Here is a 15,939-nt window from a genome sequence, read left to right on the forward strand (position 1 = left end):
GAATATAAAAAGGTGGATTGGAAAATATATTTATAATGCAAGCGAAATATTATTATTTGAAAAAATGAAATATCCAAATAAAAAAGCTTATTTTTGCGTACTTACGTCGTTTCCTAATGCATATCAAAATTTTAGTAGTTTATCTCACATGCCAAAATATATAATCTAATTTAGTGTAGATATAAATAATACAACTCAGGAATTAAATTATACATTCTTAGCATGGTAGAACATATCAATATCTAATAGTAAACCCATATAACAGTAAAAAGTGAAATTTTCGAAATTGAATATAGCTGTAAAAAAGAATTACAGTACCGCACGAGAGCGGCGTCAGCGAAAAAGGCAACTGCTGCAATAGATTAAGTTGGAACTGCAAGCAGGGTTCGCCCACAGCACAGACAAGAAAATCCCAAGTCACGAAGGACGCTATTCTCACCCACGTTGCACACCCTACTCTACCCCCATCCAACAACAACACGTCACCACCCATAACTCTTTTTTTTTTTTAATATATAATTAATTTAAAAAAAAAGTTCATCAAAACACAACAATAATTAGTAAAACCATCAATACCCAAAATCTAAAATCTTCCCATGAGTTTTTAAAAAAAAAAAAATTAAAAGCATTAAAAGAAAAGAGGAGAGAGAGAAAAGGAGAGAACGATAATCCATAAGTAAGTTACATATAACACACAACACAAAGACCTAACACACAAACTTGCTATGCTATTTTTCTGCTGCTGGGTATGTAGCAGCATATTATTCCTCTCAGTCACATTAGAGACTTCAAAGACCTAGCCTTAATCGGCTTCCGGGCTCTCTTCCTTCCCATTTCTCCATTTTCGTCATCATCAAGCTTGCTGTAGTTATCGTAATCGTCTTCATCATCATCCTCAACATAGTCGAGTACTTGCTTATGAAATTGAGAGGTAAAAGGGGAGGATTTAACGCTAGGCTCAGGAGTATTAGGCCCCTCAGCTGCATCAACCTCGATAATGTTGTTGTTTCTACTTGATGTATTCTCACTGCTACTATCGTGACTCGTATAGGGTTCTTCTTTCATAGCAGCAGCAGCACCTCGTTTCTTCCCCCACCGAGGTCCGAACCCCGAATAGTAGTAAAACTCGTAAGGATTCGACGATGATGCTGGTTTCTTGGGTCGAGCCCGGCGACCACTCTCGGATTTTTTCACCGAAGCCGAAGGTTGGGGAGCTAAGTGTCTCTGGCAAAAGGGTTGCTGGTTTTTCACCTTTTTCCTGCATTGCCAGCCCTTTCCGTCGATCTTGCGGTCGAAAACCTCATCCTCTTCTTCTTTCTTCGACCTTAACGATTCCTTTTGCTGAAACTTGCCCCCGGCCGCGATATCGTCCCGTTTCACCTTGGGCCCAGGACTGAGAATATAATTCACGAAAACCCCACCGATGAAAACGCGACCAAAACGCTCGAGTTGAGTTTGAAATTTTCAATCATCAAAGCTAAAATTTACGCTATTTGGAAATATTGCAGATTTGGCATCGGACAACGGAAACCCTAATTATTCCTTCCCTAGCAAAACGAAAAATGCTAAAACAATCTCCAAAATTAATTCGAATTCGTGAAAGGGTATAGAACTAACCTCTGGTCAGCTGCAATGTGATCCGACAAGAGCCCATTTGGAAAATAGCTGTGATCTTTATCGACCTGCCAAGGCATTAAAAAGAAAATGCGAAAGCATGTATCAGCTCGGAATAAAAAGCAACAAGCAGAAGATCCGCAAGACAAATTTACTATCTAAACCTTAATAAACGAGAGAAATGGTGGGATTTACTGTTTCAAAAACAACCCTAACGGAAGTTTTGGAGAAAACCCTAGACCCAGAAGGCTAGGCAAGGAGGAAAAAAAAAAAAAAGTAAAAATGTAGAAAAGAATAGAGAGGGCTGCTGCTGTTATGGATCTGCGGCGTGTGATTATTGGAGTGGAATATGGCAAGAAGGAGAGATTCAGAAACTAACCAGAAAGGCGGGAGGTGGAGGAAGCGTAGATGGGTCTGGCGGAGGGAAGGTCATGACATCCCATGGCGACTGGTTGAGCTGGCAGACGTGGGTTTGGATAACTGTGCCGGGTTTTAGAGACGAAGAAGCGTATAAAAGAGGGGAAATTTTTGCATGTTTTCTGATTCGCATGGTCGAAGATGTACAGGAGGAAATGAAATGAGAAGGCTAAGGCTGAGGCTGGGGCTGGGGCTGGGGCTGGGAGGAGGGCAGTTTTATTTCGTTTTGTTGTACTTTCTTTTTGGGGGAAAGAAAGAGAAGGGCGACGGGATAGATAGAAACTAGAAAGAAAGAAAGAGGGCAACAATAGTTAGCACACGACTATTGTTTGGTTCTTTGTTTTTTTTGCAGGCCTTCTCTCCCTCTGCTCCACTCCACCATCGAAGTAGATCCAAAAATCTAGTATACATTAAGATGTGTCTCTATAATTAATTATTAATAGATAACTTGTTTCTTTTTTTTTTAATATTTTCTTTTCTTTTTAAATACTATGAATGAATGATGAGACTTGCTTGGCCCTTAGTTGGCTCTGTGTGTGCTTTGGTGTGGATGTTACAGATGCTACACTTACTGATTAATTTGGTTGGGTCCTTCATCTGTTTGATATTTTCTCTTGCTTTAGAGTTACATCCCTGCATTTTTGAGTATTTGCAGAGGCTTCGTGGGAAGCTGAGATGGAAGGCAGAAGACAGGTCAAAGTTGTTCCAGCGGAAGTATACATGTTACCTTTGTGGGCTTTGGCGTCTCAACTCTTTAAAATTTTTTTATTTCTTTTTTTTTTTTTCAATTATGCCGTATCCCTGATTTTTTTTTTTATCATTAAAATTGAAATTCGATTTAGAAAACTTAATCTTGATCACAAATCCTTTAAGAGGTAAACCTTAACAAACAAACAAAAAAAGAAATTCTTTGTAGCTAAAGATAATTTCTTTAAACTAATTACTATTGAAAATTGAAAAGCTACCCTCTTTTTCTTAAAAGTATTAATTAGCACCATAATTTTGTATCCTTTTCTCTTACCAAAAAAAAAAAAAAAAAAGTGCATGCTTCTCTCCCTTCAAAATAGTTAAAACCTACTTTCAATGCTTGCTCTTATTAATTAAGCATATAGCACGTTAAAACATCATATCCCACTCTTAAAAACATAGAAAAACCTACAAATTAAGGATGTATAAGATAACTTTTGCCTTTATATACATCCCAATTGACTCGCCTGCTAATTTTGTACTTTTCTCGACTTTTAATTTCAATACTTTTTTTTTTTCTGAATCGTTTCATACCTTCTCTTTTACAAAGTGACCCTCCACTTTTGAGTTATCTTTTAATGTCGTGAGCGGCCAATCTGGAACAGCATATGCAAATGGTTATTCTACTTTCTGACATTTTCTTATAAAAGTAAGAATTTACGTAAATAAATCTAATTCACACAATAACTTCTTCAAAAGTCGGTAACTTTTGAAGTCCTGTGAAAGACTTATCTATCCAAACCCTTCCCCCCAATACCGACGCAGGATAGTTATTCTACTTTGAAAGCCATCTTTTTTGGGCACTTCATATCAATGTGCCTTAGGTTGCATAATCTATATAGCTACTCTAAATTGACAAACTAAAGACACGTGGCAGTCATAGATTATCAAATCGAGGCAATTTATTACACTTTCTATATTTTAATTTGGAAGATTATAATGTAAAGAAGCACCTAAAAAAGGGAAAAGGGAAAAAATTCATGTCATACAATACAACTAAACTATTGAATTAAAAGGAAATAGTAAAAGTTTATGTTTAAAAATCGTTAGGAACGCTTCATAGAGAAACGGGATTTGGAAGATCAAGAAAGGTACCACCCAAATTAACACAGTAAACCTAAAACAACATGGCTTAAATAGGTAAAACAACTTTTTGATTGTGCGAGAAATCATGTCCAGGAGAAGAACAAGACTTTCACAAGATGGAGTCCTTGAAGCTTTATACGAGGACAATATAATACTTTCCATTAATTAATGTAGGGCAAAACAACTTGTACGGCCCTTAAACTTTTTATGTTTATATGAACTTTTGGCCCTTTAATAATTATATTTATATATATTTTTTGCTCCCAAATGTTACATATATAATGTATACGCATCGTAAACAAATAATGCGACATACATAAGATGCATATGGATAGGTCTCCATAAGAATTATTAAAGGGATTAAGCATTTTAGTTCCATATCAATTTGATGTAGACCAATTCGATCGCTCAAGTTTTAGAAAAAACTAATATATATAGACCTTATAGTTTCAATTTTGATATTTGTAGTCCCTCAAGTCTGCAAAATAACAATTTAGCGCCAAATGTTTTGGATTTCACTAATTAAGTATAAGACATTTGATAGATTTTCAATCACTTTAATTATTAGGCTTTTGTCGATTTATATCAATTATCAGAACTTAACACATCGAGTACGCGGCAAATGTTTTAAGTTCAGATATGAGGTGCCAAATGATGGGAGATTAACATAGCAACCATTTTACTAATAATACAACTTGATTTCAGAGCAGAATCAATACCCCCGAATGTATATATAAGTACACAGGACTTTCGTTCTAGTTATTATTTTTCGCTAGAGAGGGACTCCAAAATATGACAGTACTAGTTTGCTATCATGACACATAATATCACATTGCACATTTTCTCTTGTCATCAATTTGCATCCATGGTATTTACTTTGAATAGTTGGCCGCTTAAAGTTATGAAAAATATTCAAATAATCTTTTACAGTAACTTTCAGAGTACGAGGCACCAACAATAAATCTCGCGTGCAAAATCCAAATAGACACTAAAGTTGGGGCAAAATATACATAATAATGGTTTTTCAATTTCCAAACTTGTAAAAGAAAGTCAAGTTAGTACTTACTCGTCGGTTAATCCCATGTACATATCTTCTTTGTACTACTTATATATAGTTACCCAATGAAAAAGTTGGCGAACGTTCTAGATGGTTATTCCAAACGTTTTACAGCAGCGCAGCTGTGGTAGTAGTGGTACTTAATTTATTCGACGTCACATATTTCCGAAGCCGGTCACGTGACAACATGCGGAATGTGGCGGCTTAACGCTGTAGCACCTTCTGGGCAAAATTTTTTTTTTAAAAAAAAAAGGAAAAAGAAAAAGAAAATGCCTTTGAATTCGCGCTTGTCTCCTCATCCATCGGTGGGGCCATAAACACAATCAATTGGTCCCACCACCAGTTCCCCGTCTAAACCGTGCTTGCTTGCCATAAACCATTAAACTTAACACCAAAAGTCGTTAAGATTTTTTAAACTATTACTAGTAAATACAGCTTCTTAATTTCGCCGGTTTTATTTGACCACTGGGACCCACACTAGAACCTATACATATATATACCCCTCCTCGAGTCCTCTTACCCAATTAAGTTGTCCTCGTTCGTCGTTTTCCTTCTATGATGTACAGTATCTAGCCAGAACTAGAAGGAAGAGGAAGCCAATTCCATAGACGTGCCTAAATCTTCGAGGACGAGGACGAGGACAAGGAGGGAGAAGAAGAAGAAAATGGCGATGCAGGCGAAGATGGAGAAAATGGAGATGCGTCAGCAGTATCGGAACCATTGGCACACCGATCTCTTGAACGCCACTGCGGCAGATCCTGTTTGTACGTTCCAATTTTCTCTCTGTATTTTCATCGCATTCTTATGGTGTTTGATTTCTCGTCCGCACTTGCATTGTTTCGTTCTCTACGTAAAACCTCGTCGTTTTGGTTTATCTCCGAACGGCTGACTTTCTGATACATGTTTTAATCTTTTGCAGTTTGCTGTTTCGCGTTCTTCTGGTGAGTTCCAAAATTCTCTAGTTCTTCGATCCATGCTTATTGGAGTGTTATAATTTTTTTTTTGGTTATTGTTATTTGTTTTTTATCGCTGGTCAATGTGATGAATGTTTTGGTTAGAAATGTCTTGAAAAATAGAAAACTTTTACGTCTTGCATTTTCGTTTTCATTTGTTGTTCTGCGAGGTAGCAAAGGATGGAAAAGTAAAGGAAATGTAGATTGAATCTTGAATTCTTGCCTTTTAACAAGGAAATAAATGTAGGCGGAAAATCTCAAATTCTTTTTCTCATGACATTTGATACTGAATATTGGATTGCACAGAAGACTTCACGAATTTAAGATTTAGCAATAGTGATAGCTTGAATTAGAATTTAAACGAGAAGGTGATTTTCTAGTATAAAGCTATAGATCGGACGATCATTATCTCATTCCTTAGGTCTTCAGTAACCATGAGAGTTTTCCGTTCTCGGTTTCTCATTTCTTGTCTGTGCCGATATTGGGTGCAGTGATATGATTCTGTAAGATGTAATGGCTTTGATAACAGTGTGTTGACTGGAACAACTTGGCGCCTAGCTTGTGAAGCTGGCTTAGCTTTTCAAGATACTCGGGCACTGAGTGTGATAATTCAATCACTCTAAATTTCAGACTTTAGTTCTAGAAAACAATATTCTAATTTTTTAGTTTTTTTCTTTCATACACAAATTGGAATTTCAAGTTCAGAACTTCGCTGCAAGTGGATCTAACTGCTTCATGTGTCTTTGAAAGGAGATAACATGCATTCTTATGTATCTGCTGTACTTTGTCTAGACCAAAATACAGAAGTGGAACAGTGATTGGTGGAAAGACATTTTAACAAAAGGGAAGTATGTAACTGGATGAGCATTGATTGGAATCAATTGAAAATGATTGTGTAAATACTGTGTCATGTGTAATAGAAATAATAGCAAAGACTTGGGATAAGAGTATGGAGGCTTTTATAAGTTAAGGGAGCAAAAATAAAATTTTCAATGCTTCTGGTGCCTATCCCTCCCCCTGATACATTCATCCTCGAGGATTTATACATGTTGTTAAGACGGCTACATCTGTCTTCAGCATCTGGTAGTAGTATAAATAAGCCATGCCAAACTGAATATTTCAAGCACACAGAATACAATCTTTTCATAGGTTGGTAAATTTTGTCTGCTGTAGGATATAAGCTGTTTTTCCTCATAATTTATCATTAATTGTAGATTGAAAATGTAAATACTCTCATAGTTTCTAAGATGGAGGTTAGAATAGCAATTAAGAACTATTACCAACTCCCATGAAGTTCTCAAGCTATACAAATAGTACTTTATCCATCCAAGGCATGCCATAAACTTCTAGATGTGTAAGGTATATCATGTCAAACATAGAAGTGGATTCTTGAAATCTGTCTTTTGTTTTACCATTTTCTAGATATTGGTTAAGTCTGTTAATGCCTTAGCATTTAGACCTGGCAGATGTCTAAGCTGCTAGACTTGAGAAAGTGAATGCATTGTTGGAAAGTGGATCATTAAATTTGTCCTGATAGATGATGTCCTCATTGTCACTTAAAGAATTTAAGAACTAGAATCTGTGGCCTCAGGGAGACGGATGCATGGTTTCGAGAGTCTTGTAAACAGAAGTGATTTTATAATTGACACTTAACTTTGGTTAGGTTCAGTTGAGTTTGATGACAACTGAGCTGGATTTGAAGATTGAGGGTTGTTAAACTTCCTGAGCTAGAACAAGAGCTATAATAGCTAACTCAAAATTTCTCAAACTTGATGTTCAGATAATCTTTCTGTGCATGAACTCGTCTATGTATATTATGCATCTAATTGATCTGTATGCAACATGACAAAAATATAATCAACATGCACTGTGGGTTATATTATGCTTTCTCCAGTTAAGTGTTAATGGGGCAGATAATATGAAATTTTAAATAAAAAAAGAAAAAAGGGAGATAGGGATGTGAAGATCAAAGCATATAAACTAAGCTCAAGCTTGTTAAATAGAACTTCAAGATGAGATTGAGCTTGAGAATGAAATTGGAATTGAGCTTATGCCAAATTTGTTCAGCCAAGGCTAACAATGTGAGGGCTCAACTCCTATGAGGTCAATTACAAATCAATTCAGAAGCTGAACATTGTAGCAGTGATTAATCTGTTGCATACACGATTTTAACATTGTACTTACATACAGAAATTCTCTCCTTTTTATAATTTAAGGGGGAAAGATAAGCTCTGTGGTACACTACATTGAGCGATTGTGTTTCTGAGTAAGAGTTTGTGGCAGTGCTAATCCAATAATGTCAATATGGTGATTTCCTTCTTTTTTTTTTTGGCTTTGGATGAGGATGACTGCCCTATGTGCTGATTTATGTGATAGTAAAAGCAATTAATCTTACTTACGCACCTGAAGTGAAAGGCTTTGCCGCTGGAATGAGTTCAAATAACATTTTGTCCTTTTTAGGCCTTGTTCCTATTTTCTTTGAGTTTTAGCCTCCCTTAAGCTTAAGTAATGGTTTTTCTGCTTCTGTTTCTCTTCCATTTTGACCAGATCTTATCACAAAAAATGGCTTCCGGCGTTAATTAACTTGTTATGAATGTCAATTGCTCATCGCCCATCCAGTGAAGGATTATATTCCCTCAGTCAAGATCTTCTGGGATTTGAATAGCTGAATAAACTACTAGGAGAATTGGAATACTAAAATGAGAACTGCATCATAATAGGATAATCAAAACAAAACTGTTACTGGTCAAGTGTCTGAAATTCTGGGCCTCTGATGCACTTATTTGGCAGGCAGGCTTCATGATACGTGATAATTTCCATAATATACCTCGTGTTACTCTCTTAGTATCTATTTAATTTGATGGCCAGGATACAGGATTCTCTGCAATCCAATTTAATGGTCAGTCTGATGTTTAAGCTGTGTTTGATGTGGAACACTTGACAATAAAGATTTTGCATTGACTGGTTGGGGCCTGAATTACTGCTACGCTTTTAAGATAATTTATTATTTTTTTCAATGCTTTGTTCCCATGTGCAATTCTTTGTATCTAGTTTCCACTAATAACTTTTCTTTGTTACATTCTAGTGGTCCATGTGCATCATACATGCTGCGCAAGCGAGCTCTTTACAATGATATGTCGAGGTTTGTTATGTTCCATAAAATTTGTTTCTTACAATCTAGAGAAAGGAAGTGAAGGATGATATTGTGATGGCTTTTATGATATCCTTTCTTACAGGTACAAGTGCTGTGGAGGCTATATGCCTTGCAGTGGTCATTGCGGAGAAAGTACATGCCCGGAATTTTGTCTATGCACTGAGGTGACTCTGATATGATTTATTATTAAGATTGTTCCTTGATACATTATTTTGTCAGTTAAACATCTAGTATCCATTCAATATCTCCATCTTCTCCTATCTAGACATAGTTATTTCTAAATGTGATTTCATTCCTTTTTCCAGGTTTCTCTTTGCTTTGCGAATTCAGTTGCCTCAACACGCTTCATGCTACAAGATGAATTCGATATACAGACAACCAAATGTGATAATTGCATCATTGTACACTTGCTTACTCTTTTTTTAGTGGTTCCCTGTGTCTCTGCTAGTACTCACTTCTTTTTCCCTGGAATAATTACCCTAAATTTCATTTTCAATTCTAGGGATTCATGTTCTGCTTACAGCAGCTAGCCTGCATATGTTCCCTCATCGCTTGCATTGTTGGAAGTGAGGAAATTGAAGATGCTGCTCAGATGTTGAACTGTCTGGCTGACATGGTTTATTGCTCGTATGATACTGGTGTATTTTTTTCTCATTATCCATTGCTGCGTACTTCAGCTAATCTTTAAATCATTTGCTAATTCTCTCTGTCTTTTCATGTCAGGGTTTGCCCCTGTATGCAGGTATACATGAGATGCTCTAGTCTTTGAAATTGGCATTGTGGTACAGCATAAAGTGTTTGTTTCACAATTGTTGTCTTTTGATACTTGCCTCATTTTAACTTTTCACATGTTCTTTCTTTCGAAAGGATATCACTTTGCATTTGTTATAAAATTAATCTAAGTTTGTCGTGCAGACTCAGCACAAAACTGAGATGGATAAAAGAGATGGCAAGTTTGGATCGGCAGCAGCAGCAACAATGGCAGTGCCTCCTCCTGTTCAACAAATGTCCCGTATAGATCATTCTTTACCCCCTTCAGTTGGATATCTGCCTCCACCAGCCTACAGCTACCCACCACATCAGCAACCTCAGGGCGCTTACCCACCTCCACATTATAATTACTACCCACCGCCTCCACATTTCCATGGATATCCTCCACCTACCCAGGGCTATTACCCACCGCCACAGCCCTATGGGTATTTCCCACCTCAGCCTTATGGATATTCCCCACCACCTCAACAAGCCCCAGGCTCCCCCTCTGATTTACAATCCCATGTATACCCCCCACCACCTCCACAAAACCAAGGCTCTTCCCCTGTTTCGCATACCGAGGGATACACTCAGCCCCCTCAACAAGCCCAAGCCACGACCCGTTCTTCAGAAATCTCACCTTCACAGGCTCAAGGCTCTTCTCCACCAGTACAATCTCATGAACATCCCCAAGCTCCACCAGGACAGAGCCATTCCCCTGCTGGTGCTGCTCATCCGCCTCCAAGTCATCGTGTGTGAACTGGTAAATCGAAAACTTGAGACGGTAATATGGGTGGTAAGATCCGGGAAAACTACCTCTTAAGGCTCTTAAAGCCTTACTGGATGACCAAATATATCAACAGTCAATTTATACCCTATCTTTCCTTCTGGCTATACTTCATGAGCTGTGTTATCTATACCATGCCTATGGTTATTTGGTCCTGTCAGCTAATTTTGCAGCCGTTGACAGTTGATTCTTTGTAGTTTGCATCTCAGACTTTGTCTATTAACCAACTTTGCTCCAGTGCCGCATCTGTTTCCTCCTCCTTTCCAGGCGAATAATAGAATCCTGCTGCTTTTTAAACTTCGCCACTAAATAGGCATTCGACTAGCAAGTTGGTGCCTTTTCACATTCTTAGATTAGTGGTTTGCTTGACATGATGTTTTACGGGTCAAGGTCTACCACTAGCCATTTTCCTTTTTGGTTGTTTTCTGCAGGTGCTCTAGAGAATATTGCTTGCAATTGTGAATGTTTAATTTGGTTCGTTAACTTTCATGTTGCTCTCCCAGCCAAAAAAAGTACCGAATGGTGGTATAATTACAATACTCTATTATTTAGTGCTTGCTTGCATCTGACTATCATTGAGAAATTTGATCTTCTGCCGACAGAACAGATCTCTAGCGAACACAAGAAAGATGGTAAAAACAACCAATGCTTACAAATAAATTCTTATATTATACAGTGGTAACAATCGGTGGGACCAATCTGATTCTTAGACAGGGGTGGTGGAACCTCTTGGAATCTTTCTACTGTGACCTTGACGTTTGGTAGGAAGAAAGCTGACGATATTTGCGATTAAGCTCCTCGACATAAAGGAGATCAGTCCACAACCCCAATTCACGCACCCAAATAAAAGAAGGCAGAGAAAGTACTCAGTTGCAGTTCCTGAGATAGAGATTGATCAAGCACAGACCCCAATTTAATATTGATCAAGAAACATGCATTTCCCCACATTTGCATTAATGTATCTTTGTCTCCGCCAAACAAAAACCAAAACTTCAGCTCTATAAACCGAAGAACCAAAAAAAATAAAAGAACGGAAAGAAGAAATTATTAGAAACATGACAGTTACTGCACTATAGCAGTCCTATCGATTGCTGCCCTTTTTATTTCATTGGAGTTCTAGTAAACTTTGGAGTTATTGTCACCTGAATTTGTGGTGTTTGGACGTGCACAGATGCAGGGTTCCGCTTAAGTATCTCATTGTTTGGTTGACACAAAGATGACGAATTGTCTTGGGAAGTGAAAAATAATTGATTGCCTACCAATGGTAACAATACATGTAGGGCAACGGTTGTTTGAAGCACAACCGCTGATACACAAATAGAGGCAGAAAATAGGGAAAAGAACAATAGAAAGATTTAGTCCTACTCTTACCACTGCAATGCGTTAGCACAGGATCTAGTTCATGTGTTCAATCAATGGGACGGCAAACCAGGTTCGGTGAATTTGGTGGCGGCATATTGTTTTTCATATGTTCAATAATAACATCCAACACAACAAAGTTAGCCAACAACGATATTGAACGTTGTTTTTTGTCAACAACGATACATGTGTATAATCTACTCTATCCTAATTTAGAGGAGAGGAGCCTAAGAAGACTGTGATAGGGGATTAGTGGGTATACAGATCCAGTTAAATTAAAGGAATGCTATGAAACAATTCTTATATTTTTTTCGCTGCAGGTGACATTTGAACCATCACCTATAGCAGGAACTTAAACCCCTCCCTGATGAGTACTAAGCCATTGGCCTTACTTGAAATCTACATCTTCCTTCGTGGGTAAACTAATAGGAACTCGGGTCAGATTGGAATGTCGTGGATCAGTACTTATTATTATTTTTTTTATTTTTATCCTCCCCCACATTTCAATTATTGGCCAGTTAAATCTTCAACAACCCACAACCCCCAAACTGAAAAAAAAATAAAGATCCCAACCACCGCAGAAACGCCAACATCATAATTTCCTGAATATTTATTAATGCGCTTTTCAAGCAAAGTTGAATCTTTTTTTTTATCTTCTCGGAGGGTGTAATAGTTCATGAATTGGATACTTTGCTCAATCTTTCCAAGTATACTGCAGGACTCCGTCCTCATTTAATCATTTGCCAAATGGCACTTACGTGTCCACAATCTTGAACCCATTTGAATTGCTATTTTTTAAAGTTCTATAGATAATATATCGAATAAATTTTATATACATTAATAATATATATATTATTAGATCCATAATATAATATGTATACAAAATCGTTATAAATTTTTTTGGATGAAAAAATGCAAATTGTTAAAGCCAAACACCCCAGTGAAATATTCGCTTCCTTTGAGAAGTAGTGGCCTAGTGGGGGGTATACGAATATGATATGTGTCTGATAGTCGTCACCTGAAATGATTTCGCTGAAGGCTAGTATTAGCACTACTGTTATAAAGGGCGAACAAAAAAGCGCATACTTACTCGCAAGTACATATAAGTATTTAAAAAAAAAAAAAGAAATTGGAAAAGCTTTTCCTTCATATATACAAAAATGTATTCGTCTCGAAAGGGAAAACAATACAGAGAGACAGCACAGCAGCCGCAGCCGCCTCAAATTACAAGGCAGGAATAGTAGTAGGAGTGTCACCGTAATCATCATCGTAAAAATCATGAGTACTAGAACTACCGAAGGCGGAGGAGGCGGCCCAGAGCCGTTGATTGAATTCGTCTTCCAAATCACGTGGCACAAAAGGAGTCCTACAAAGTGGACAGGTCTTCTGATCGTGGTCCATCCAACGGTCCAGACAGCTCCGATGGAAAATGTGCTTACAGTTCTTCAACCACCTGATTTCTTCTCCACCTTCGAACTCAGACAAGCACACCGCACAACTCTTCTCCGGCGGCTCGCCTCCGGCACCGGCCACCAAATCCGAGAACTTTACCACGGGCAGGAGCTCCCGGATCAGGATAGCGGATATGGGCGGGGTAAGGGGCATCTGGGCCGGGTTTTCTTGAAAATAATACCCCTCAGCTGGTTCAAGAAAATCTGAGAGACCCAGAAACCTAAAAAAAGAGAAAAGGACACTCCGGATAAAACCCAGAATGGAAAGTGCCTGTATGAAGATTTTTGGCAAGAAAACTTCTGTATAACCCACCGGAAAACCCATTAAGAAAACTAGAGCAAGAAGCCGGACCAGATGAGTCTCGTATTTATACTATACACTTCTCTAACGCACGTAATCTGTGCCAAAGAGATAGAGATGAAGAAGCTTCTTCGGGCTGGGGGGGGGGGTTGAGCGTGAAACTGTAAAATGTAGGGATGGATATATAAAGCTAAATTGGAGTACGAACTAAGTTGTATGGTGGAAGGGATGGTAATCTGACAGGTGGTGACTGATGTGTCCTTGTACATTGAGGGAAGACGATGGCATGACGTGGAACGTAAGGTGCGCGTCTTTGACCGTTAGACTAGCAGGGGAAGGAGGCTGCTGCATTTTTTTAATTATTATTCATAAAGAGGGGCTGCATATGATTGCCCTAGGGACAGGGGTTAATTGCAAGTTGCATTAATGCATGCGTCTCACACGTCCTATAATTGGTTTTTAGTGCATTTTTACTTTTTTTTTTTTTGAAATTCCAAGAAGCTTCTTTTCTTTTAATTTTTTTTCATGATAAATATTTTTTTAAATAAAAATATCATAATTTCATTAAATCTATACCGTTAACGCTATGGACTGAGTTAGAGAAGTAGTAAAGCAACGAGGGTAAATAAATGCAAGTATATGTATGTGTATGGGTAGAAATCAGACATATTAAAAATGTGCGTTCGTTATGCAGCACTTAAAAATTTATTGTTATTTTAGATCATCTTTAATTTTTTTTTTATCTAATTTAAAAAATAATTCCCAGTCAGTCACCCCTTGGCGGAATGTGGAATATCCTCGCCACTTTGAAATTAAAGAAATGTATATATATGTATGTATATGAAAGGCGATAATAGGGTGATGGGATTGAAACCAGGAGCGCCACCAGCCACGGCCACGGGAGGCCAGGAGCTAAACTGCCAAGCACAGCAGACCAAAAGATTAAAGATTGCAAAAAGAAAGGACAGATGGCGTCGGTGATGAGAACCCTGGCCAACCAACAAAACACCCTCTCATGCCGAGAAATGGGGCCGGCCAATATTGACGTGAAGCTGTGGAGACTGGAGAGTCGCCATCTTTTGAACGCCAAAGCCCTGGGCCTCACCCCATCATCCCTAGCTGTCCATGGTTGCCTGGCCATGCCAAGACACCTCCGGTCCGGTTTGCTTCCTCATCCCATTCATATGCTATTATCTTCACTCCCCACTCCCCAAATTAGGATGTTAACCATTCAACCCTTCCGGCCATCCTCTTCTGCTTTTCTCTCATGCGTTGTCGTCCTGTCAGTCACCATGTATCTAACAAAATCCATTGTCGTTGTGGGTCGAAATTCAAAACAAACAAACAATTTTTGCAACCCTTTCATCATCCATTATTTATTTATTAAACGATTACAGGATGAGAAATGGCATTTGCTAGTTACTATATATGTCCATTGCATGAGATCAATCACTGTTAGATCTATAACATATGTGCAAAAGTTGAATTTTAAATTCAAATTTTACATATTTATTATTCATTCAACGCTGACAACAGTGTATATGTTATCAGTGCAAGAAAAATTAATCTTTATATATATATATATATATATATCTTCTACGGAATATATATATATATATATATATATATTAATTATGGAAGCATTACTCCAAATACTGCACGTACGTAATCCCTCAAGTCCTGTGCGTGCACATACTTTTTCGTTTGTGGACAACAGGGTGGCTATTTTGGTTTTGGTATCATCACCTGGTAATTGGTGTATACTGTAGCCATTCCTTTTTCAGCACTTGTAGTTGTAGGGACCGGCATCTACGAACTTAAGTGCAAGGAAGAAGGAAGAACTTATTCATGGATAACCCTCAGATTCATTCAAGAGCCAAGCCCTTTGTCGCCTCTGCAAAATCAAAGAGCAACATGATGGCTACTACTGGAGCAATATGGGCCTGGGAATTATCACAATTCAAACATGTTCGTTGAAACCTACAAAATCAAAGAGCAGCATGATGGCTACTAGCTATCCATCCGGAGCAAGATGGGGAATTATCACAATTCAAACATGTTCCTTGAAACCTATCTTGCAAGAGCGGTCCTCACCCGTAATAATCCTTTACAAAAAAATTGTTTTTATCTGTCACTTCTCTTTCTCTCGCCCGGACCTGCCCTCACAGCCCTCGTGCATGCGTTATCTCATCTCCAATGTTCCTTCTATCTAAGTGGGCTTCCACTTCATTGACTCCTCATTTGTATTTTCCACTTTGCTGGT

General features: G+C 38.0%; 3 protein-coding genes and 1 long non-coding RNA gene across 6 annotated transcripts; 2 read left to right on the plus strand and 2 right to left on the minus strand.

Moving 5' to 3' along the window:
* Positions 1 to 646: 646 nt before the first annotated feature.
* Positions 647 to 2,416, minus strand: LOC113728097 (uncharacterized). Its single transcript, XM_027252598.2, has 3 exons — positions 1,994 to 2,416; positions 1,618 to 1,682; positions 647 to 1,393 (listed from the first exon to the last, which is right to left on the minus strand). Exons 1-3 carry the CDS (start codon positions 2,162 to 2,164, stop codon positions 775 to 777), a joined length of 855 nt encoding a protein of 284 aa, XP_027108399.2. The 5' UTR covers positions 2,165 to 2,416; the 3' UTR covers positions 647 to 774.
* Positions 2,417 to 5,355: 2,939 nt separating this feature from the next.
* LOC113728098 (uncharacterized) lies at positions 5,356 to 11,129 on the plus strand. 3 transcript variants are annotated; one of them, XM_072076560.1, is made up of 8 exons: positions 5,356 to 5,685; positions 5,841 to 5,862; positions 8,960 to 9,016; positions 9,111 to 9,192; positions 9,334 to 9,429; positions 9,531 to 9,655; positions 9,752 to 9,810; positions 9,944 to 10,065. In XM_072076560.1, exons 1-7 carry the CDS (start codon positions 5,586 to 5,588, stop codon positions 9,795 to 9,797), a joined length of 528 nt encoding a protein of 175 aa, XP_071932661.1. In that variant the 5' UTR covers positions 5,356 to 5,585; the 3' UTR covers positions 9,798 to 9,810; positions 9,944 to 10,065. The 3 variants fall into 3 exon arrangements, with proteins under 3 accessions (XP_071932661.1, XP_027108400.2, XP_027108401.2); XM_027252599.2 differs by having other exon boundaries at positions 5,364 to 5,685; positions 9,752 to 9,770; positions 9,944 to 11,129; XM_027252600.2 differs by having other exon boundaries at positions 5,568 to 5,685; positions 9,334 to 9,412; positions 9,752 to 9,770; positions 9,944 to 11,129.
* A 1,924-nt stretch (positions 11,130 to 13,053) lies between these two features.
* On the minus strand, positions 13,054 to 13,834 carry LOC140035453 (brassinosteroid-responsive RING protein 1-like). The gene has a single exon (XM_072076561.1). It carries the CDS (start codon positions 13,698 to 13,700, stop codon positions 13,149 to 13,151), a length of 552 nt encoding a protein of 183 aa, XP_071932662.1. The 5' UTR covers positions 13,701 to 13,834; the 3' UTR covers positions 13,054 to 13,148.
* On the plus strand, positions 13,835 to 15,909 carry LOC140035454 (uncharacterized). Its single transcript, XR_011839677.1, has 2 exons — positions 13,835 to 13,979; positions 14,554 to 15,909. It is a non-coding gene; the product is annotated as an uncharacterized lncRNA (long non-coding RNA).
* Positions 15,910 to 15,939: the final 30 nt, after the last annotated feature.

This window comes from Coffea arabica, chromosome 2c, assembly GCF_036785885.1.
Source record: "Coffea arabica cultivar ET-39 chromosome 2c, Coffea Arabica ET-39 HiFi, whole genome shotgun sequence".
Classification (NCBI taxonomy): Eukaryota; Viridiplantae; Streptophyta; class Magnoliopsida; order Gentianales; family Rubiaceae; genus Coffea; species Coffea arabica.

What these genes read in the sequence shown, in the direction of transcription:
- LOC113728097 (XM_027252598.2), bottom strand. Translation starts at nt 2,164, where the DNA reads ATGCGAATCAGAAAACATGCAAAAATTTCCCCTCTTTTATACGCTTCT. An exon ending in CTCCACCTCCCGCCTTTCTG is followed by an intron (nt 1,683 to 1,993) that starts GTTAGTTTCTGA and finishes ATGCCTTGGCAG; the next exon opens with GTCGATAAAGATCACAGCTA. An exon ending in CACATTGCAGCTGACCAGAG is followed by an intron (nt 1,394 to 1,617) that starts GTTAGTTCTATA and finishes TTATATTCTCAG; the next exon opens with TCCTGGGCCCAAGGTGAAAC.
- LOC140035453 (XM_072076561.1), bottom strand. Translation starts at nt 13,700, where the DNA reads ATGGGTTTTCCGGTGGGTTATACAGAAGTTTTCTTGCCAAAAATCTTC.
- LOC113728098 (XM_027252599.2), top strand. Translation starts at nt 5,586, where the DNA reads ATGGCGATGCAGGCGAAGATGGAGAAAATGGAGATGCGTCAGCAGTAT. An exon ending in TGCTGTTTCGCGTTCTTCTG is followed by an intron (nt 5,863 to 8,959) that starts GTGAGTTCCAAA and finishes GTTACATTCTAG; the next exon opens with TGGTCCATGTGCATCATACA. An exon ending in CTTTACAATGATATGTCGAG is followed by an intron (nt 9,017 to 9,110) that starts GTTTGTTATGTT and finishes CCTTTCTTACAG; the next exon opens with GTACAAGTGCTGTGGAGGCT.